We start from the raw sequence: 22,238 nt of genomic DNA on the forward strand, positions 1-22,238 counted from the left end.
GAGGGAGCATGCCAACAGACACACACTCATCCAAAATGAAGGCCAGCGTACCAAACTCAGACTGTAGTGTATCTGCGTGTGAGCCGCATAAATGTGTACGAGCTTCTACTAGTCTGGCTGAAACATCATCTGGTAGCACACAGGCAGCAGCATGACAGCACAGTGGTAATAAAGTCACCTAATCTAGTGCACCTGCTAACCTAGCACGCCCGCTAGTTTAGCAGGACGACTGCGTACAGCGCTAACAATGGGAGCAAAGTTAGCTGGCTGGCTACGTAGCGAGCTAACACCAGCCTGGCAAAGAGGAGGAAGCTAGAAGCTGAATATTTTAGGGGACGAGGGGAGGAGAGAAGGGTAATAATGAGAAGAGGGTGAAAGAAAAAGATGAAGGAAATTCAAGAAAGAAAGAAAGAAAGAAAGAAGGAAAGAAAAGAGCAAAGAAGGGAGGAACCGAGAGACAGGAAGGGAGGCTGGGTGGATGTGTGGACCTGTATAACGTAGTCTAGCCGAGCCAGACACACCCTGACGGCTGACACACACTCCTGAAGCTGTCCCTGCTCCTGGCACTGAAACACACATATACACACACACGCACACACACACACACACACACACACACACACACACACACACACACACAGAGGATCAGTCATTCTGTAGACACACACACACATTGAAAGTTAGTGTTCCAGACCATATCTACGCATTCTGTTGGGAGTTATTTGTCTGTTTCTCTGCATGTAGAATGTGATTAAGAACTCATGGGACACTATAAGTCCTACCTTTGTTGGTACCATCTCACATACTGTAAAATAACTTTATATATGACAGCTGAAATTACAATATTAGACACAGCACAGACACAACAGCAGTTAGCAGGTTATGCTGGTTACTTGTCGTCTTGTGCATTTAGCGGTCGGATCAGGATCCCAACTCATTTCTAACTGCTTCCTAATTACTGGAATACATATTTTGGAATCCCTGACATAGATATGGTGATTTTCTCTCAGTAGAGAATAAACAAGAAGAAGAAGAAGAAGAGGAGAAAGCATGATAAGGCCTTGACTCATGCAAGGAGAGGCTCCTGTGACTCACTGGGAGGAGTGATGTGCTGCTACAAATGTTAAGTGAAGCCAGTGTGCTACAACAAAAACAGACTGAAGTTGGCAACATCCCAGTTGTCATATTATTGAGTGCAGTGTGCAAGAAGCCTAGTTAATTTATGCCACTGACTTGTGTGTATTGGATAGTCGACAATAGTTATGTGTTAACTAGGTTTTTAAGTTAGTAATGAAGACACAGGTTGCAAGTTAGTCGTCTGTCAACAGGGTGTGTTATGTTTCACTTGTTTCTCAAATAGTCCGGCAGTGCAGGTACGCTCTATGCTCCGGGTCGACCATTAGAGGCAGTGTGTTCGTCACATGATTATTTTTACATTTCAGAGTGAATCCCAGCTGCAGTACCACCCCCAGTCCAGCAGTGGCAGTGTGCTCTACCTGTCTCCCTCTCTGTTCGTCCTGAAGCTGGCGTCGCAGGGCTTCTATCCTGGCACAGTGGTTGGCATAGAACTCACACAGAGACTGGCATGGGCAAGGGAGCAAAAGGCCAGAGTGGGAGATAAATAAAAAGAAGTAGAAAAATATAGAAGGAAGGGTTCATCATGTGGATTAAACAAAGAATATGATCGGAAGAGAACGAAGGCAAGAGGTGTAGAAATACAGGGTGAAGAAGCAGGAAGGAGACACGGAGGAGGAGGAGGAAGAGGACAGCGAGTAGAATCAGGAAAAGGACAGAAGGAGCATAGGAGGACAGAGGAGGCACAGCAGTGTGACCAGAGAAGATTTTGGGGAGAGGAAGTGGTGTAGAAAGGAAGGTATAGTCAGACATTGTTCACATCTAAGTGGTCTGTTTTGCAAAGAATCACACCACTGAGACAGGAAACTGGTATCCAGCGCTGCCATATGTATGCAGCGGTTTTGGCTTTTCGCCACTTTCTCTAACCACTGTGTTATGTCGACTACACTGAATACCACTGAGAACTTGATTAGATTAGCCGTTAGAAAATCTATTTATTGAGGTCTGGGTTGTCTCTGCTTTCTCCTTCTCCCGTCCTCCTCGCTGGAACAGACCACAGGACAGATTCTGCTCTCTCTCTGGAACAAAAGGTACTCCAGCAAACACGAACATAGTGCGGAGCTACAACCATTAAAAAAGGTACAATGTGTAATATCTGGCCACGTGCTCAAAACAAATAGGGGTGAAAGTGATGCTGAAACATCTGAGAGCTGGTCAAAATAATACAGCTATCTTATCTTCTCATGTGGCCTTCAGTTTACAATAGCCACCTGTGTGTGTACTGTGCCACCAACCGGGGCTGTACGCGTGATAGTTTGTTTATTGGATTAAATCTAAAGTGGCAGAAACGAGTACAGTAAATTACTCATATTGTCGCTGCCACCAGAAGTCTACTTTGTCTGGCAGCTCCTGAAACGAACCTTCCGTTAGCGGAGCTGTTTTCTGGTTTCTGCCACTTTGGATTAAAGCCAATAAATAAACTATCAAACATGTGACATACATGGCAGTTGTACTTTCAACGTGATTGACAAACCCTCTTCGCCCTCTCGTGTTAGTCTGAGGACAGATGGCCGCTACAGTGACTCACGAGGTAAAAGCGGTAAAACAAGACACGCCGGGTTAGCGTGCTCATTTCAGTGGATATCTCTGCAACACAACACAGACACGTCTAACCCTTTAACACTCTGTTGATAATGTGAAGTCATGTTTTGAAGGTTTTAAACTGGCCATATCGTACACATTGCACCTTTTTAAAAGGAATAAAACGCCCACATCTTCCTCACTCAGCAGTGAATTGCTGCTACATGAAGCAGCGGCCTGGGAAACCGCTCAGTGTTCCTGCGCACAGCTAGCTCTCTCCAAAACCACAGCAACCCACACACAAACACGGATACTGTCATCAGATAAACATGAACATTGTGATCGTATCAGCTAGTGTGAGGATGGGGTTACGAGGGACGGGACATGATTTGAAGCTACAGCCACAACAACAAACTAATGCTTTTAACGTGGATAATGTTTCATTCAGCACAGATATTACTGCAGTAGCAAGCATAAGTGTCATTAAACTGATTAGCATGTTTATGCTACATGAACATGAACTCACAACTGAAACTGCAGCGATGTTGTAATGTGTTGGGTGAACTGTTATGTTGAATTTTCTGGACTTTTAGTATCCATTTCCAAACATTTTTAACCCAAAACCCTCCAATCGATTTAGTGTCACTCACTTAGAGGTCTATTCTCGTATCTATGGTATCTATGAAAATACCAAGAGTGCACTTGCACTTGAATGATTTGTCAGATTAAGTTAGACTTTGAGCTTCACTTTAGATGAAAAAAAAACAATACAAGAGAGCAAATAAATCAAGAGCAGGCATCTTTAAAGCTTTCTCTTAAAGTTTCCATGAATTATTGTTGGGTAACCCTCTAAATGTATCATAAATAACTTGACCTGCTGTTTGACGACAGCTTGTATGTCCGTTAATCAGTCCACAGCGTCAGGCTGTACTCTAGTACAGGTAGACTGTTAGTTGAGTATTTTCCTTTATAACCTATTAGTATAGACCTGACCTTTCCTCCGTGTGCTGTATTAATGTGTCAGTTAACGAGCGGTTTACCTTCAGCTGGGTGTTGAACGCGTCTATCTCCAGCAGCTTGGCCCTCGTCTCTCTCTCCACCGCGTCGAGCTGCTCTCTGAGCTGCTGCCTGCTGGTCTCCTTCTGCTCCACAGCCCTCTGCAGGGACGACAGGCTGTCACCTGAGGACACGCAGACAGCGGGAGATCCTTTTAGGTCAATAAGTCACAGAGAAAATGGACCAAATTAGTGAGTTGTAGAATTTACTGTGCGACAGACAGTACATTGTGGTAACCAGAGAGTCAGTTAACGAGACATTAGCTTAGAAAAACATGACAACAATGTTTTTATTACACTAATCCATAAAAGGAAATTCATACATTAAAACCAGAAAGTTTGAGCTACTGTGAATTCAAAAGTTTAGTTCGAGGAGTACTCACGATGCAGACTGTTCTGTTGAACCTGCTTCAGCTCGTCGTTGAGACATTGTTTATCAGGAATTAGCCTCCCCAACCACTGCTGGGAGTCCTGCAGACAAACACCAAGGCACATCAACACCCAGTTCCCTTTTTCTGTTTATATTCACAATTGCACGACATGAACACATTCTACAGTGTCTAAGAACGCGTGTGTTTGTTGGATGAATGGCTGCAGGAATGAAGGTGAACTCTTTGCGTTTCCACTCTGTTCGGCGTACCTGCAGCTGCTGTTGTAGCAGGGTGATTTCAGCGATGCGTGTTTCTCTGGTCAGGTTGGTCTGCTCCACCTCTCTCCGCTGAGCCGACAGACGATACCGAACATCCTTCAGCTTGCCCTCCAACTGGGACTTCTTATCATTCTGGGGGATGGGAACGAGAGAGGGAGAGGAGTATGATATTAAGTTTCTGCTGGTGTGCAAAGTATGAGGTGATTTGTTGGTAGCTGCTCTGTTCTTCCTGTTGGCATTAGCTGATTGCTTTTGGCTTATCGTTGTCACACAAGCCAACACAGTTAGCTGGGTTAGCTCACAGTTCGCTTGTGTTACCCGTTGCATGTTTGATTACCAGAGCCTCCAGTTCGAACTCCAGGGTCTTCTTCCTGGCTTTGAGCAGCACTATGCTCTCCTGCTCTCGGTTCCTTTGAGTCAGAAGCTCCTGGCGACGTTGACGCTCCCACTCCAGCTGACGCTGACGCTCTAATTCACGCTTGGCAGCCTGGACGGACCGAACACACGCGACGGAACATTACAGCTCAGAGTAAAGTATCGCAAAAGATTGGAAATTACAGTCATATATTACACACTACAGCCATCTGCTGTAGCAGTGTAAATCCAGCTCTTCACTGTCGGAGCTGAGATTTAAAGAGGGCAGTGAAAGGTCTTGAAGTTGTCTGCAGCGGACGTAATTACACATCTGCAGCAGTTAATCGTCAACTCGAGCAGAACTCTTCCAATTAAAATGCAGAAACCTGGTAATCATGTTTACCTCTCTCCTCTCTATCTCTTTGCGCCTCTCCTCCTCTCTGTGCCTCTCCAGCTCTCTCTGTCTCTCCAGTTGTTTCTCTAACTCGTGTTGTCGTCTCCTCTCCTGCTCCAGATGCTCACGCTCCTGAAAAACAAACACAAACATCTCTATTGTTTGTTACGGGTCACCCCGATGCACTTTCATTTCCTCCCAGTTTCAACACTTGCCGTAAAGATAAATAACTGACTGATTAACTTTAAAGACACGGGACACTGTGGCTGATACAGTGAAGGCACTGTGGCTGTTATAAATACAAATATTTTACAGCCTGATACACGAGCCATCAGCCGTAGCCAATTCAAATTCTGAAGGCCCACAGTGCGGAGATGAGGAGTGAACACAGTCAAAGGAGTCTACCTTTCTGTCCTGCTCCTCCCTCTCCAGCGTAGCCAGCCTCTCCTGCTCTTTCCTCTGCAGCTCCTGCAGAGCATGACGTCTCTTCTCCAGCTCCAGGTTTCCTCGCTCAAAGTTCTCCCTCTTCTTGTCCTCGAACGTCACTGAGAAGACACGGGGGGGGGGGTGTAAACAACAACCAGAAGTTAAACAGTAGTTAAAGACGCAACACATGGCGTCGTGTTTCTGGCCCTGCTTAAAGCACCAAGAAGTAAACATTCACTATTCTGCGTTATTTCTCAAATAGGATTGCAACAACTTGAGAAAGTTTTGCAAATACATATCTCCAGAGAGGGGAAAGACCACAACGTGTGAATGAATATTCTGCTGTATTTCAAACTGCCAGAACCTTTCACAGGGAGTGCATTTGGATCGGAAGAAGCACTTTCATGCTACGTAGGCAGCTGACCGATCACAAAAACAACAATTGCAGAAGTTTCTTGAAGCAAACATAGTCCCAGTTTGAGCAGTAACATGATGAAATGACCAATCACCCGGTAGTTTCTGGCTGCTCTCCGCCTCCTCCTCCACCTCCTCCTGGACGCTCTTCTGGTCCGACTGAACACTGTCACTCCGCACACGCCTTTAAGACACACACACAAATGATCAACACACACGGTAGGTACAAGCTGCTGTTAAATCAATACGCACAAGTGTTTACCTGAATGTGGGTGGGAGGTAATCGGGTGGTAACACAGGGGGCAGCGGTAAACCTGACATCGCCATGTCTATGAGGTGCATGGCTAAGATGAACTCCTCTGCTGTTAGCTTTCCATCCTGGTCGATATCGGAGAGACTCCTAAAGGGGAAAGGAATGAAACAGATGAAGTACTTTAAGGACTAATGTCTTCTTCGTGTGCAGAAGATTAAATGGTTGAATGTCAATGTGCTGACCATATCGTGGCCAGCTGGCCCTGAGGGAGACTGGACTGCATCAGGATAGTGCGAGCCTGAGGACCTGAGAGAGAGAAACCAAACATGTTCAATACTGTGGCAAACATGAGAGAAATATCACCACGAATAACGGCATGTCAGTGTGTGTGTGTGTGTGTGTGTGTGTGTGTATACCTGTGAGGTGTCCACTCATCATCTTGTCATGGGAGTTAAAAAGCTGTCTGTACTTGAGCCTGGAGGACTGAGGAACAGCCCAATCACAGGGCGGCTGAACGCTGTGACGAGCAACCGAAAGTAAAGAACAGAGATCAGTAGTGTGAATTTAAAATAAACATAAAGTCTACTATGCACATTCAATATCGTCACTATAGTCCTCAACTCCTTGAGTGGTTTAAGTATATATCAACTTGATGCAAAAAGGCCGAAAGACAAATTAGGAGAGGAAAAATAGTAACAATAGGTATATTTTTACCACAAATTAGCTAATTTTAGGATATATTTACCAGGTAAAATGGTGCAAACATTTCTGATAACGTGTCCTACCTGGCAACGTCCACGGACTGCCCCTTCTGCAACTTGGTACTGGAACGATTAAACGACGAGGGAGCTGAGAGAGACGGAGGACAGTAGATTGTAGTCTGAGGTCCGACACTCAGCTTCTTCACAGTGTTACATTCAGTTCAGTCAGCCTCTGGTCTGTGTCTCTTTTGACTTCACGTTGTCCCCAAACACATCAGAAACACAGCTGTACTCTCCTCAGACTTTCTACCCAAACCCCATGCAGCTTATTTAAATTTAACTTCATGGAGCGAGACAGAGAGAGGCACGACTCCTTCCTCAGATTAATATGTAGCAGGCTCTATGTAGCAGTTTTCTTCTGTCTCTTTCTGAGTTTGGGATAAAAAAGAAGCAAACATTGAATTCAAAGCTGATTGGTTACCTCTCCTATAAAACAATAACCTGCTACTAAGATGAGCCGATCCGTCATACAGACATAAAGCAGTGAACATGAACGTGTTCATGAAGCTTAGAAATGAGACCTTTTAGTCCAAACACACAACATAAATACCTGAGAAGCCTGAGATTGGCTGCATCATGCCTGTGGGGGGGGCTCCGTTGGCGATGGGCGGTGGGAGGGGAGGAGGGGCAGACGAGACGTGTGGGGGAGACACTCCGACGGGGAGGGGAGGGGCCGAGATGGGAGGCATGGGGGGCATGAGAGGCATACCTGGAGGAAAACAGAGATCAGAGAGAGTTAACACCTCTCTAGTGCTGAAGTACACAAGCTGAAGGAGAGGAGCATTACGACTCTTTACAACTTCATTGATCAGCCTTGAAGGTGAAGCAGACTTGAGAATGAGCAAGCGTGAAAGATGATATCTCTGTTGTTACATTAAACTGTGTGCAGAGGTTCTTCTGTATTAACTTAGCAGCAGAGATCATCATCAGGGAGGATGAAAGTTTCTGCAGTAAATGTAGATGCGACGCCAACACGCTGTGCGATTGTCTCCGTGTCTCACCAAAGCCGCTCTGTGGGGGTAAAGCCAGTGCGGGTTGTTTCATGCTGGGAGGGAGCTGGGGGGGCAGAGGGTGACCCTGGAGCTTCAGCTTGATGAGCTTCATGGCGATGGAGAACTCGTGGATGTCCATACGACCATCGCTGTTCATGTCAGCCAGAGCCCTTCAAAAGGTACGCGGAGGAAACGATTAAAGAACGACGCTCCACGACGATGTCCGTCGGTCGGTGTGCGAGTAGAAATGTCCTGCCTGCGTGACTCACCAGATTTGGGCCAGGATGGGGGGGGGCAGACCTGATTGAAGGAAGAAGTTCCTGGCTTGGTCGCCTTGAAAAGACAAACAGAAACAGGAAGTGAGATCACAGGACGAATCCAAAAAGAAAAGGCCACTTTAGATGACGTGGAGAAGGCCAGAGCACATTTAACAACACAGAAATATTAGATCTCATCTTTAAAGACACGCTTCCTTTTTGCACTTTGTCCCAGCCAAGACAAGAATACAAACGATGCCATCAGGTGATGTTAACTTAAAAGGATTAGTTGATTAATCAGCCGCCAGACAAAATATTAATCAGCAACATTTTTGATAGTTTAAGTAGAATGCCAAACAGTCTTTTAGTCTTCTATGAAACAGACAATGTTTAGGTGTCGGGCTGTTAGACCAAACATACAATTGAAATATATACTAACTTGGGCTTTATTCACCATTTTCTGAAATGGATTGATCAAGAGAACAACTGGATCACAATCAAGAGAATTGTTAGCTGTGAATGTGCTGAACGACACACAGACGAGGGGGAGAGGACCTTGAAGGACACGAAGCCTCCTTTATGTCCTCATCTCACCTTACACTGTGTGTGTGTGTGTGTGTGTGTAGGTGAGATAAAGACAGAGAGAGAGGCTGTTACCTGTGATGTAACCCCCGGCAGTCGGAGAGAGGCTGAGAAACTGCTGATCATGTTTGACTCTCTCATCCACGGAGATCAGGAACACATCTGGACCTAACACACACATTAGACACGCGCGCACACACACACACACACATTAGACACGCACGCACACACACACACACACACACACACACACACACACACACACACACACACATTAGACACGCACACACACCCACACACACACAGACACACACACACAAAAAGGCCAAAACAAAGCCAGACACAAACAGAGGGAGAAAAGACAGGAATGAGAAGAATGTGTTAGTCATGAGTTTCACTTCCTGTCAGATTCCTATTAAATGACACTTGAGTGTCAACTCTTGGGAAACTGATGAGGAAAGAGCAGCACGGACGAGTGACTAAGAGACCTTTGTCTTTCCTTAGAACGCCCAGTGCAAGGCGAGCACGTCTCTGATTCACGAACACGTTAATGTAATGACACTCATAACTGATGGCGATGGTTCAGTGGCCATATTAAGTAATTAGCTCGTCTTTTTGCCTCTCTGCTCTACTAATCGACCAGTTTCCATATATATATATATATATATATATATATATATATATATACTCTATATTAATAGTATCAATATGATGTAACGCTTAAGCTGTGATGCACTCACCCAGCCTCAGTTGTGTCTGTTTGAGTTCCTCTCTTCATGCACCAGCTGTTAAACAATGGTTTGAGTGGCTGGTCCTCATCTAGCAAATAATCATGTTCCAGCTAACAGTTACACATCTGTTTACAGTCTGAACAAATCTCTCAAACTGTCTGCCTTTGTGTCCATCTGTTAGTCGTCTTCCTGATGGGACATCTATCTGTCTGTCTGTCTGCATCCAGTCTCTCACCGACAGCAACGAGAGGTGCCTTCTAAATGCACTCGTGGAATAGTATTGTTGTGGATTAAAGGAGCAAAGTGCTGCCATCTTGGCTCTCCACTCTGAGGGTAAAATATAAACATCAAGCGTCATTCAACCCACTTTTCCTCCCCGTCACACACACACTGACCTGTGAATGTGGTGGGGAACTGTGCCATGGTTCACTCAGTCTTCTTCAGCACCGCACAACACCTGAAACAAGTGTCGCATCAATCTCATTCAATATTTAATTGCTCAGTAATGCAGCAATAAAACAAATAATTTAGTGTCGCAAACCACTTCAGGGACATTTCACCGGAGAGGCACAAAGATGCTTCAGTACACAGCATATTAAAAAGACCAAATCATATCTGGTCACCTGCCAAAAGGTGCTGATGGAGCAGATAGACTCAGTAAGAGGAAATTATTTTCCACTCTGCTGACACGGTGAATTTGTAGAACTTTGCCCAGAGGGCCGTTGTGGTTCCTGTTTGGATGCAATGATGAATGCACACACAAAAACACACACAAATACAAGAACAGGGGTTCTGAATAACAGATGTAGCATATTTTAAATGACGATGGGTTTGTCTGTAGATGTGCAATGTCTGTTGGAAGAAACATCTACAACACACGGAAGAAAGTAAATTACTGCAAACTCAGCAATTTAGCTGCTATAATACAAACATCTGAGGGACAGATCTTAAGCTACTTTTATTAGAATTTACTTTTGTCTCTTCGAAGCTCAAAAAAGTTCATTTTTAACTTTATTTTTTAATTTGTTTACAGAAATATGAGGTCTATAAAGTGTTCACCCTCACAGTAACACAGACCTCTGGCCTAGTGAAAGGTATGTTAATCAGATCCAGACCTGCCTCCCTCTGGCCAGCAGCCCATAATAATAATAATAGTCTGACACACATTGCAACAGACGAGGACTCAGTGAGGGAGTGTGAGTGCACGTGTGGGTTGTTTTCCAGTCTGTGTGATGTACATCTAAATCAGGCCTCATCCTTTTGTAAGAAAACATTTAAAAAGGTTCAATCTGATGAGATTCTAGGAAATCCGTTTCTGAGACTTTTGCCACCATCACAATATAATGAAGGTCCACAGCGCTGAAACACAGAGAGATCTACTCAGACACGGCGGTGAACGTTTTCACCAGGACGGTTCCTTCAGTAGGAAACGGTCCTTAGTGTGTGTGTGTGTGTGTGTCCCATTATGAGCAGAGTGGGAGGACAAAGTAACCAGCTTAACTAGGTCAGACGAACAAAGCCCACCTTGCACACACACACACACAAACACACGTCTGAGAAAATATTGAAGCAGTTGAGCGACTGCGGTTGGTTTTTGGACGGTTCTAAAGTCGGGACGGGAACCTTCAACTTCAACTTTACTTTTTTTATTTAAATCCTCAAGTATTTCTTCAAATTATTTCTCTTATTTTCGTAAGATGAGACATTTGAACTCCAGAGGCACCATCACACCAACCACACCATAACCTTTTTAAATAAGCACATCAGTTCAGTGAGATATTATCCCAAAACACAAGGGTGTGACATTATTTATAAGGCTCATATTCAGCTTTCCCTTCTTCAAACTGCAGCACAGCGAGCACAGTGTTGTTCTAAAGGTGACGTTACTTCTTCTAATCTAGTGAGATGTCAGAGGCAGCCAAATCTGTCCAGCACATAAGCTGCTTATGAATCAAAGTGACTTTTGTTGACCACAATACCTCAGAGCAAAGTAAACGTACAGCCTCTGTGACACCAGCAAGAAACGCACAAGCAGACAGAAACATTGTCATAAAGTATAAATCCAGCTGCAGACCCCGTTTAAACTTCAATAAAAAGTCTACCGTCTATAGATGCGAATGTGTTTGTGCATCCATGTCCTTTGTCATGAGTGTGTTCTCCTGTGTGCACAGTACATGTATTGTTTTTGTGGGATTAGTCTGTATAATTAGAGCATTGATGCAACTGGAGTGTTGGTCTGTTATCAAGGCTTGTGGCAGATGCCTGTTTAAGCCCCTCACACACACTCACACACACACACACACACTAGGGTTCAGACTCTTCGTCCCCCCATCATTTTCCCGAGGACCCCCTCCCACATCCCCCCCTTTCCCTTCTTCCATAGATGAATTTGGGATAACTGCACATCATCTGATGCTCTGCCCCATCGGACGTCACAATGCTGGATACTTGAAGAAACTTCTACTTCTACATAGTGTGGTCTTACTTTGTGATTTTCCTCTGTGAACAGTTGTGTAAAAATACTTATTTGGACCCTGAAGCATGTTTAAAATCACCAGCATCGACCGGGAGAACTGGTCTGAGTTTACAGGACGATTATTTAAAGTCTTTAACCGTCAATCACCTGATTTTATGTGTCTGAAGGACAGAGAGAGATAGAAACAGACAGAGAGAGACAGAGACACAGAGACACAGAGAGAGAGACAGACAGAGAGAGACAGAAAGAGAGAGAGACTGAGGCAGAGATAGATGGAGAGAGACAGAAAGAGAGAGAGAGAGAGACAGACAGACAGAAGAGAGACAGAGAGAGACAGACAGACAGAGAGAAGTAAGGAAATGATTGATTCTTAGGTCCCCTGTTAAAGATTCAGCATCAATACATAAACCTCTTAATATACTTATACTTATATAGTGATTAATAAAACACTTTTTATTGAAAGAGAGCTGATTATGGTATACAGGCCGTGTGATGCAAAGCTCAAATACTTCAGCTTTACCACAACGAAGGTACGAAAGCCCAAAGCACATCTTTAGCTGGAGGTGAAGGAGAAACAACTTGTTGCTGTCAAACAAGAGACGACTTTTCATCCGGTTTGCATGTAGTTACAAAAAGCAGGAACATAAAACAAATTGAGACGCAACAAAGATTCATCAAGTCATCCATTCATATCCCGCCGGGTCACAAGTGAGTCCAATGACAGAGATTCATCGGGAGGTAACGCATCAAATGTAAAAGGCTGAAGTAAATACAAGCGAGCGGGAGAAAATCTGAATTCTTATAAATCCACAATACTCCGACTCTTCTGCCATCAGCCACGTCCACTGTGCACTGTCGGCCATTGTTTTAGTCTGAAGCAGAGCAGACACGATGAGTCAGTTCATGAATTAGTTGATTGACAGACTAATAATTACTGGCTGACATAGAAAGTAAAATATTAATATTTGCTTGGTGGCTTCCGCCATTTTATATCACTGTAAATTAAACTTGTGAAGATAGAAAGAAATGTTCCTTGTGACTGTGGTAGATTCTGAAAGGTGTTCTCCATTATTCTCATTGTTTAATAAAAAGAATACAAATGTTTAACTGAGGAATTAAACCAGGAATTTGCTGACTGCATCTTGTGTGGATGGTTTCAATCATGATGTTGGTTTAAAATAACTGCAGTCTGTTCACATCAGCATTCTCACACTCTAGTCTACATACTCAAACACACACGACACAAGCATGTAACACACACACACACACACACACACACACACTCTCTTTCTCACTCACACACTAAAGGGAACTGTCCCTCAGCCCTGCGTCTATCTCTCTCTCACAACACATTCTTATCACACTGATGTCAAGCTGTGAGGCTTGAGAGGTGACAGGACACTCACCCGGCTCCTCCCGTATCACTCCTCCAGTATCACTCCATCCCTCCCCCCGTCCCTTCCAACCAACATGCTTGCCAGCCTCCACAGCTGGCTAACGTTAGCGGTGCTATCCCTCTGTATAAACTGATAGCAGGGACCAAAATGCCTTGGGATGGTAACAAGCTGAACAAATAAATTGAGTAATGGAAGAATCCTGCACCGCTGTTACATTTGTACTGTTGTTAAGAAGCAGGTTAACTGGGAGTAGAGAGTGAGCATGTCTGTGGAGGGGCATTGAGGCCTCAGCAGCCATGTGACTTACAAAAGGTCACCGAATGATATTCCTTTTCAGATGGTGAACTGGCTTTATACAAGAGGGATCAAAAAGATCCTAAAAAATGAGGGGAAGGCAGTCTGATCCATCTGGCTAGTGCACGCCTGTTTAAAATGCTTCGCCACTTTTTCATTCCTGATAAATAATATTATGAAACTGTTGGACTTGAATGAAAGCAGCACTCTGCTGAATGCCGTCCTGGGATGTGTTGGAAGTAAATGTGTGATGTGCTCCTGACTTATAGCAAGAACACGGTCACCCTCCTGAACCCAGACCAACTTTTGAACTTTCTAAGAAAAGACTGGAGAATGGAGATGAGTATGTTGGTGATGTGTATTCACTGGCAAACCAGGATCTCAGACATAAAACTTAATTTATGACACAAATGAAACGCTCCATATCCGTGTGCTTTCCTGTTAGCGTGAAATCTACAAACATGGTCAAATGTGCACGTCTAACTCAACTATAGGATTTATCTTTAGCTGCAGAGGACTATAGTTGTATGCATAGGATTTGTCTCACACACACACACACACACACACACACACACACACACACACACACACACACACACACACACACACACACACACACACACACAGCTAAGTTGAAGAGTTCAAAGGTAACATTCAGATGGAGAATGATCCACCTACACAACTCTTTGTATGGTTTAAGCAATAGTTCAAATGTATACATAGTATATAACATCTGATAAGGCTGCTAGACACATAGAAGAGACCAGGTACAACTCAGAGCTGAGACATTCTGCCCGACTCCTGCATACAACCAAAATACTGGTAATGCATCACATGCCTGTTATGACCCATTAGAGGCCTTTCAGTCAGTATTACAGCGGCAGCCACTGATTATTACACGATAATAGGACTTCAAAACAAGAAGGTTCTCTTACAGAACTTTACTCTGCAAGAAGTTTGGTCTTGGTCTGTTGATGAATCCTTTATAAAAAACTCAAGTGAAGATGTTTGGTGTACATATTGATATTTGAGATTCTTCAATCACAGAATAGTTTCCACTTTTGCTTGATCAAACAACTGTTAATTAATCGCTTCTCATAATAGTTGCCAGTTAATGTCCCCGTCCAGTGACTACTGACTACTCGATTAATCAGTGGAATCTTGTAAACCCTTTGCAGAACAGAGGGCGTGTCAGCAACACATGCAGTCAAACACTTGCTATTGTCAGCAGCGTGTGATCCACACAGGAGGTGATCACGACAAACATGCATCGCATTGCAAATGTCTCTTTGCACCTTTGAAACAGTGTTAAACAAACAACACAGATGTGAAGCTAAGGTTTGTGCTGGATCAAAGCATCATTCTATCTTAAATCAAGATGGTAGACACTTAGCACCAGTCTGCACTTTTAACTTCACTTGACATGGTGTTTTTAAATCTGCAAAAGTCTCCCAAACCTTTAAGTAACACTAGCTGAGGATGTGTGTGTGTGAGAGCTGACTTCTCTGGAAACAGCTTTTTTTTTTTTACTGTCTGACAAGACTGAAAGGTCTATTAGTCAATTCATCTTCACTTCCTGCATTAGTGCCTTGCTCAACAACCCCAACAAGCACTTGTAAACAGATAGAATAGGACACTACAGGCGGCTTGTTTTGACGGGACTAGTCAGCCAGATGTGTGCAGCTGTGACTAACACATCAGGCTTTAATGTTAGCAAAATGCTATGCTAACTGAAGGGGGAAAAACCTCCACCCATGAATATATATATTACCTACTAATAGTATGAAATATATATATATATATATATATATAATATTAATACCTACTAATGTAAGCGAGGCTTAGGTTAACAAGCCCATTCAATGTTAACGTCAGGTCACACTCACACACATACATACACACACACACACACACACACACTGCACTGTGCAGATGCAGTGATTTAAACATTAGCACACTGGCTATCATTGCAGCTAGCAAGCAGGCTAACCAGTAAGAAGCTAACGTCAGTAACATACTACACTCTTACCTCATAGTTCGGTTTCCATCGTGAAATACAGGATGTAGTAGCTCGTTGCGTGTTGGTGTGACCATGTGATGGTGTAAATGTGATGGTTTTTTATCACCAAAACGAAACCCTTCCCGGTGATTCTCTCCTGTGGTGGTTCCGAAATCCAGACCGATTGAGGGACAGCTGGAAAATGGGGTAACGTTTTCTGAAGTATCGCGATATGTGATGGATAATCTCGCGATATCTTACTGGCTTCGAAACTATATGGGAAGCTGTTATTAAAACGATTCGTTGCGCCTCTTGGCTGCTTTAAAATTAAAATAAAAAAACGTTTTTTTCTTAAAAATACATCCAAAACCAACAAAGATGTAAATAAGAAAAACGTGCATGTCTATCAGAATTTAGAAGCTAAATACAATAAAGCTACCAAAGATGTATCGTGTATGGTCTTAGACATATGTGACATCATTTTAACAAAGAACATAACAAAATTCCTTGTTATATGTTGGTATTTTGGGGATAGTCTCTATTTGATCTGTTATCTAAATGAGGAGGATTACGATTGAGAAATTATAGAAAATCCACCATAGCTAATATTACATGTTAGTCACATAAAACAGCAGCCATATAGCACTGAATAGCACTGCTCATAGAAATAAAAATATACTTTCAAGTTATGCATCTAGTTTAGAACATTTCCTTCTAATAATTAGACAAACAGAAGGACATCTTTAAATTAAATATGTATTTACTTTAAGCTTGTACTTAAAAGACAATGCCATAGATGATGGTTTAGAGAGAATAGAAGGAAAATGTAAAGATCAAAACAAAATGATATTATTAAGTGAAGCTGTTGTGGACTTTATTCCTGGATTGCTTGCACATGATTGCAAATACAAAGCTGAGCTGATGAGGTGGATGAAAGAAATGTTAATACATATTAATTCTGGGAGATGACGGTTCCCTCACTTCACATGTGAGTTTAACTTGAAATCACGTTATAAAGGGTCAGTTTTTCTTTGCGTCAGTACTTATTGTGTGGTACTTTGTGGTAATCCATAACAGCCAATAGAGGGCGGTGCTGTGATGGTCTTTAATACTACAAGCAAAAAATGTAAACAACAAAGAAGAAGAGGTCAGCTGACTCAAGCGAGTCAGGAACTGGAAAGCAGCAACATCTTCTACAGCAGTAAACAGATCAACGTTCAGGACGATTGGTTATTTTGTGACTTTTGCAGCTGCATGAGCTAAAGGTGTAACAGCATGAAAGGTTTGTACTGCCGAGCTGGTGCTGAGCCCAAGTTCGTCATCCAGGAAACGGTGAGTTTGTGTCTCTTCTTATCATCATGAGCCACATTATACACTGAAGCACCGGAATCAGGGAAAGCAAAAACAAACTATCCTGCGTGTGTGTAACGGTGGCTCCGCCTGCAGACATCACTGTGCAGCAGAGAACACCTGTGTCCAGCAGTTTGACAAATAATAATGCTGAATGTTTGATGGCTGACTTTATGCATCAAATGCATCCATAATGTCTCCTTTACAATCTGTATTTGTGTCTCTTTATTCACATTATATTTCTCTTATAAGATACTTTTATGTCTGTGTGTTGTTCTGCAGAGTCTCCCAGAGGTTTTAGGCAGCCACCTGGTCAGGGTTCAGGTAAAGGCTTGTGGACTCAGCCCGCTGGACCTCAAGGTACTTTCATCAAAGACGGTGTCTTAGTGGATGCGAGCGTGACTGTTCGCTGATTAGAAAATAAGCAAACAGTAGAACAGATATCCAAGACATATTAAACTGTCTTTAGTTGCTTTTATGACCTATTAAAGGGTTGATGCTGGTCCAATGAGAGATGTGAACTCTGCACACAGGATCATAAATATGTCACATGTTTGCAACTATGAGTACAGTAGAAAAGAAGATAAGGAAGCCAGCTCAAAATCATACAAAATAAACTTTAAAAAGAATTATTAAATATAAGATAATAACATAAAAGCTGCGTTGACTCAAATATCTTTTGTGGAGGACTTATTGAACATTGTAAATACATTTCAACATCTTCTTGTGTAGTCCAGTTCTGCATGTGTCCATTCATCCAGCTGCTGCTTCCTTACAGCTGACAGGCTGCTTAGAATTAGAGCTGCATCTTTCAGCATTGTTTCCTAACATTCACGCCAGTAAAGGTCTCTTAATAAATGGCCGTAGTGATGACTGATGAGTCCTCCTCCCTCTGCTCCAGCTGCTCGATGACGTCGGGATGAAGAGAGATTTAATTCCTGTCGGCAGAGAGGTGGCCGGGGTCGTGCTGCAAGGTTGTTAACACCCAAAACACACTTTTTAATCTGATTGTTCAAAAGGAATACAGACCTTTTGTCAACATCACTTTAATATGTTTGTGTGTGTTTTGTCCCGCAGTGGGCGCCAAGGTGTCTTTCTTCCAGCCGGAGGATGAGGTTGTTGGTAAGACATTTATATTTATCTGCAGTAGTTGTTGGTGAAAGATGGAGTAAACGGTGTGGACAGTTATCGGATGTGTTTAATATCATTTGCGATAACTAGAACTGGGTGATAATTCATTGTTATCATGTATTTGTATTGTGAATTCCATAGAATACATTTTATTTCTGTGGTGGAAAGACTTTTAAATCATGTGATCCCAAGCTGTCATGTCTAAATTAATGCTACGTCAATTATTCTTTTTTATTTTTTTACCAAAATCTAACAGGGTGACAAATAAGCTATTGACTCATTAAAATGTGAGTTTAACTTTCCACCCTGTGATTTTTAATGGTTGATGATGTAATGTTGCCAACCTTCCTGTTCCAGGTATTCTGCCTCTGGACTCTCCCTGTTCTGGACTCTGCGATGTCGTTGACATAGATGAACACCATTTAGGTATCTCACACGCACGCACGCACGCACAATGCAGGTCGCACAACATGCACTTTGTTCTTTCAACGAGCAGCAAAAAGCACCCCGGGTCACAGCCCTTCATCTGAAAGGTGGAGCTGTTCTCAGCTGCTCCACTTTGTCCTAAGAGAAAGCCGGCACACTGCTTATCTGAAGGGACTGTTCCGTGTCAGCCTTTCATCTGCACCTCGTATGCTTCAAAAATAAAGCGGTGCTGGCAGTTTGTAAGAAGCAGAGTTGTGTAAAAGCACAGGCCGCCTCCTCTTTGACCGGCGGCATCTGTCTGACTTCATTTTGAAACCTTGCACAAGAGAGGAAATGCTGTTCTTGTAGGTGCTTTGAAAATCACTGGACAGCAGTTAATAACGACGTCATCGAGGTATAAATACATCTGTAAAGAACTGATCCAGCAAACATCTGTTTCTCTGTTCTGCAGTTCAGAAGCCAGAGAAGCTGAGCTCGGTGTGTGCTGCCGGCGCTCTGCGTGACGCCCTCTGTGCTCACACTGCTCTGCACACACACGCTCGCGTGGCAGCGGGACACACACTCCTGGTCCTGGACGGAGCCAGCGTACGTACGAATAGTAAAGAGATGGACGTGTTGGAGAAACATGCATCCAGGACAGTTTTAGCACATCAGAGGACCTCTGTCGCAACAAGCTTCCTGTCGTTCTCTTCTCCTTTTTTTTTTTTTTTTTTAACGATATAATAATTAAATGTGATGTTCCCGTCTCTGCTCCCTCCTCAGTCTTTTGGCCTCATGTGCATCCAGCTGGCTTGTTACCACGGAGTGAAAGTTTTCACGACGTCACACTCGCCGCAACAACACACCTTCCTGGAGCAGCTTCGGCCCAGCGTAGGTCAGTACAGGCCGACGTTGTGACGTCTGCAGTTCACTTTTAAAAGGATTTTATTTAAATCTCGATTTGAAATGCGTTTTCTACAAACTCACAGCAATTATTTTCTTTTAGAATTATTTCACGCTCCCCTATTGCTCCTCTTACACCTGTTATTTGCGTATTTTTCCTGTCTTCTTCTGCTCTTTTCTCCTCCCCGTCATACTTTCCTCAGGTGTTCAGGATCCTTTAGTAGGTGAGATCTTCTCTTTCTGTCTTTCTTGCTGATCTTCTCGTCTCAGTCTGATTGATCAATATGAGCTGTAGGTTTATCGTGTCCCTGCTCGTCTGTCTGAATCCAGGATGAAATCACCACTGTCAGTATGTCGGATGTGTTGTTTTTGTAGCGGTTTACACATTTTCAAGTTCAATATTTATCATATGCACAAGAATTACAGAGAGGAAGTTGTTGGTAAGTCTCAGGTCCCCACCAACAATGCTGATTAAATAAGTATATAAAAGAAAAAGATCAGGCAAGGGGACCAAAATAAGGGGAAAATATAACCTAGAACATAAAATGTCTGTATGTTTGTCAGAGTTAACATTTAATTTCGGTATGTTTCCCCAAGATAAGACCTTACTCATTACTCATTCTAAATCAATGTGAAAGGGAGACTGAATTTAAAAAGTGAAAATATCTTTATCTGAAATCTGCTGCCACCATGTGGCAGAACGATGAAACTACAACCATGACAACTAAACAAACTTCCAATAAGATATTTTGGCATCAAACTGGCAGATTTTTTTTTTTTTTTAATGTGTTATGGACCATATTGACTCGTGAGATAATGTTTCTGTTTCTCTTGTTTCAAAGCCAAAGTTATTCCAGTGTTTAACGGCCCATCAGACCTGCTGCCCGCGGTCCTGGAGGAGACGGGAGGACTGGGAGTGGATATCGTGGTCGACTCTGGAGGTAAACGCATCTCTCTGTGTCTGATTCACACTGAGGAAGGATTCAACATCATAACACCAGCTGTGTGTGTGTGTGTGTGTGTGTGTGCGTGTGTGTGTGTAGTGCGTCTGCAAGAGGAAGAGTCAGAGGAGGCAAAGCTCCTCCCACACAAACATGACATCATCAGTGTGCTGGGAGTGGGGGGGCACTGGGTCACCACCCACAAACACCTGCAGGTGAGTTCTTTAAAATCCCTCTGCTTCAAAAATCTCAAGATAAAGAGTCTATAATACATCTTAAAATGTATTAAAAGAGATTAGAAAACGAGTCTGTCGTATTTATCACTGTTGTGTTTTTACAGCTGGATCCTCCAGATTGCAGACTGCTGTACTTAAAATCCGCCTCCATGTCTTTCCTCAACCATGAAGTGTGGACGGCTTCATCAGCGCAGCAGGGCAGATACCTGCGTATCCTGTTCCACACGGCGTGTGATCTATAAAGCGTACATGCACACCATCAGGTACATAAAGTCCCTCCTTGACAGACTCCCGACAGATATCCTCAAGGACATCGTGGAGAAGATGTCTGCTGGAGTCCTCAGGTAACGCATCGCGTCACATCGTCTGTTTATCCACAGACACTGGTGTCGATGAATACAACCCAACGTCCAAACATGAAATATACATTTAAATTCAGTATTTATTGGCAGAAACTCATCACATGAGTGAGGCTGAATCACAAGGAAGTTATTTTATCATCTCTTTGGTGTAATCATCAATGCAGGCTGCTCAACATGAGCATGTGGAGCCTAAATCAAACCCCATGTTGGCCAAATGGTGAAATAACAACTTTGGGTCAATCACGTGATGCCTTGCGTCCCAAAAAGACTTTTCCCTTTCGACCTACATCGTAAAAGACACGTCTTTGACCCGGCGGATCATTTTCTTTGCGGGAAATCAGCTTCCCAGTACGAACACCTGAATAGCCCGAATTCAAATCATGGAATAAATGATGTAAAATGCACTGGAAGCCACATCCAGTTATTTTCCGTCCACTGTTTATGTTAATGAGCCCGAGAACAAGGCGGGGCCGAGGGCTGGGAGGCGGGGTTAAAGAAAACGCCAGTGCGGGTACTTCTATTCTCAAAAGTTGATCTTTTTGGGCTTTATGCTCCACCTCGCAACTTTCATAGGAGTGCACGGGGCTCAACCGCCGAAGCTGTATCCAGTTCTCTCCAGTTTTATCTCTACTCTCTGAAATGTACCAATTTAAAGATGCACCCCCTGGTTTTACTTTCGTGCCTCTAATTGTGATTTAAAGACCTGACGCAGATCATAATTGAGTTGAGCACTCGCTGTCGTACAACCTAACTCAAATGTAATGTGGTGGTCTGTCTGGTTTCAATCCGTCTCTCCAGACCTCAGCCCGAGGAGGCGGTCCCTCTCTATGAAGCCACGGTTATCATGGAGTCTGTGCAGCGTCACCAGAAGAAAAAGGCTGTTGTTCAACTCTGACCGTAAAACAACGTACAATTCACAGGAATCCAACTGTTCAATAGAACAAGTGAAATATATACACGTTTATCAAAAATAAAAAGATGACTGCAATTCTTGCTTTTGGTGTAAATACAGCAACAACCTGTTGCAGCTGTTGTATTCTGTATTTAGTAATTACTTGAGTCTCAAACAAGATTCCAGAATGGAAATGATCGAGAACTGTGCCGTCACTTTAAATCAGACAAACAAGACAGATCTGTCTTACATGAGTCCAGAAGGTTACAAAACAGTTTTACAGTCATTCCACTTCACTGTAGTGTGTAACGTTTGATGGTGGTGACCAG

The 22,238-nt window shown here is 43.2% G+C and overlaps 2 protein-coding genes across 4 annotated transcripts in view; one reads left to right on the forward strand and one right to left on the reverse strand.

The window, feature by feature from the left end:
- itsn1 (intersectin 1 (SH3 domain protein)) overlaps positions 1-15,854 on the reverse strand; it is a 35,779-nt gene extending 19,925 nt beyond the window's left edge. Inside the window, exons 1-17 of one of the 2 annotated variants that reach the window (XM_079279694.1) lie at positions 15,720-15,854; positions 9,919-9,980; positions 8,868-8,960; positions 8,223-8,286; positions 7,963-8,123; positions 7,512-7,670; positions 6,986-7,049; positions 6,617-6,717; positions 6,443-6,506; positions 6,210-6,347; positions 6,043-6,131; positions 5,513-5,652; positions 5,117-5,239; positions 4,697-4,846; positions 4,351-4,491; positions 4,094-4,181; positions 3,696-3,835 (exon numbers count right to left, since the gene is read on the reverse strand). In XM_079279694.1, the coding sequence (XP_079135820.1) occupies positions 3,696-3,835; positions 4,094-4,181; positions 4,351-4,491; positions 4,697-4,846; positions 5,117-5,239; positions 5,513-5,652; positions 6,043-6,131; positions 6,210-6,347; positions 6,443-6,506; positions 6,617-6,717; positions 6,986-7,049; positions 7,512-7,670; positions 7,963-8,123; positions 8,223-8,286; positions 8,868-8,960; positions 9,919-9,946 (1,743 nt within the window). In that variant the 5' untranslated portion in view covers positions 9,947-9,980; positions 15,720-15,854. Of the gene's footprint in view, positions 1-3,695; positions 3,863-4,093; positions 4,182-4,350; positions 4,492-4,696; positions 4,847-5,116; positions 5,240-5,512; positions 5,653-6,042; positions 6,132-6,209; positions 6,348-6,442; positions 6,507-6,616; positions 6,718-6,985; positions 7,050-7,511; positions 7,671-7,962; positions 8,124-8,222; positions 8,287-8,867; positions 8,961-9,918; positions 9,981-15,719 lie in introns of both variants that reach the window. The other variant, XM_079279693.1, reaches the window with a different exon arrangement.
- A 1,008-nt stretch (positions 15,855-16,862) lies between these two features.
- Positions 16,863-22,084, forward strand: cryzl1 (crystallin, zeta (quinone reductase)-like 1). Of its 2 annotated transcripts, XM_079280884.1 has the most exons (13): positions 16,863-17,021; positions 17,322-17,399; positions 17,941-18,013; positions 18,117-18,161; positions 18,528-18,596; positions 19,048-19,181; positions 19,359-19,470; positions 19,682-19,702; positions 20,321-20,419; positions 20,522-20,634; positions 20,760-20,865; positions 20,954-20,999; positions 21,816-22,084. In XM_079280884.1, exons 1-13 carry the CDS (start codon positions 16,965-16,967, stop codon positions 21,910-21,912), a joined length of 1,050 nt encoding a protein of 349 aa, XP_079137010.1. In that variant the 5' UTR covers positions 16,863-16,964; the 3' UTR covers positions 21,913-22,084. The 2 variants fall into 2 exon arrangements, with proteins under 2 accessions (XP_079137010.1, XP_079137011.1); XM_079280885.1 differs by lacking the exon at positions 19,682-19,702 and having other exon boundaries at positions 21,816-22,079.
- The last annotated feature ends 154 nt before the right edge of the window (positions 22,085-22,238 follow it).

Source organism: Melanostigma gelatinosum (assembly GCF_949748355.1).
Source record: "Melanostigma gelatinosum genome assembly, chromosome: 12".
Taxonomy (NCBI): Eukaryota; Metazoa; Chordata; class Actinopteri; order Perciformes; family Zoarcidae; genus Melanostigma; species Melanostigma gelatinosum.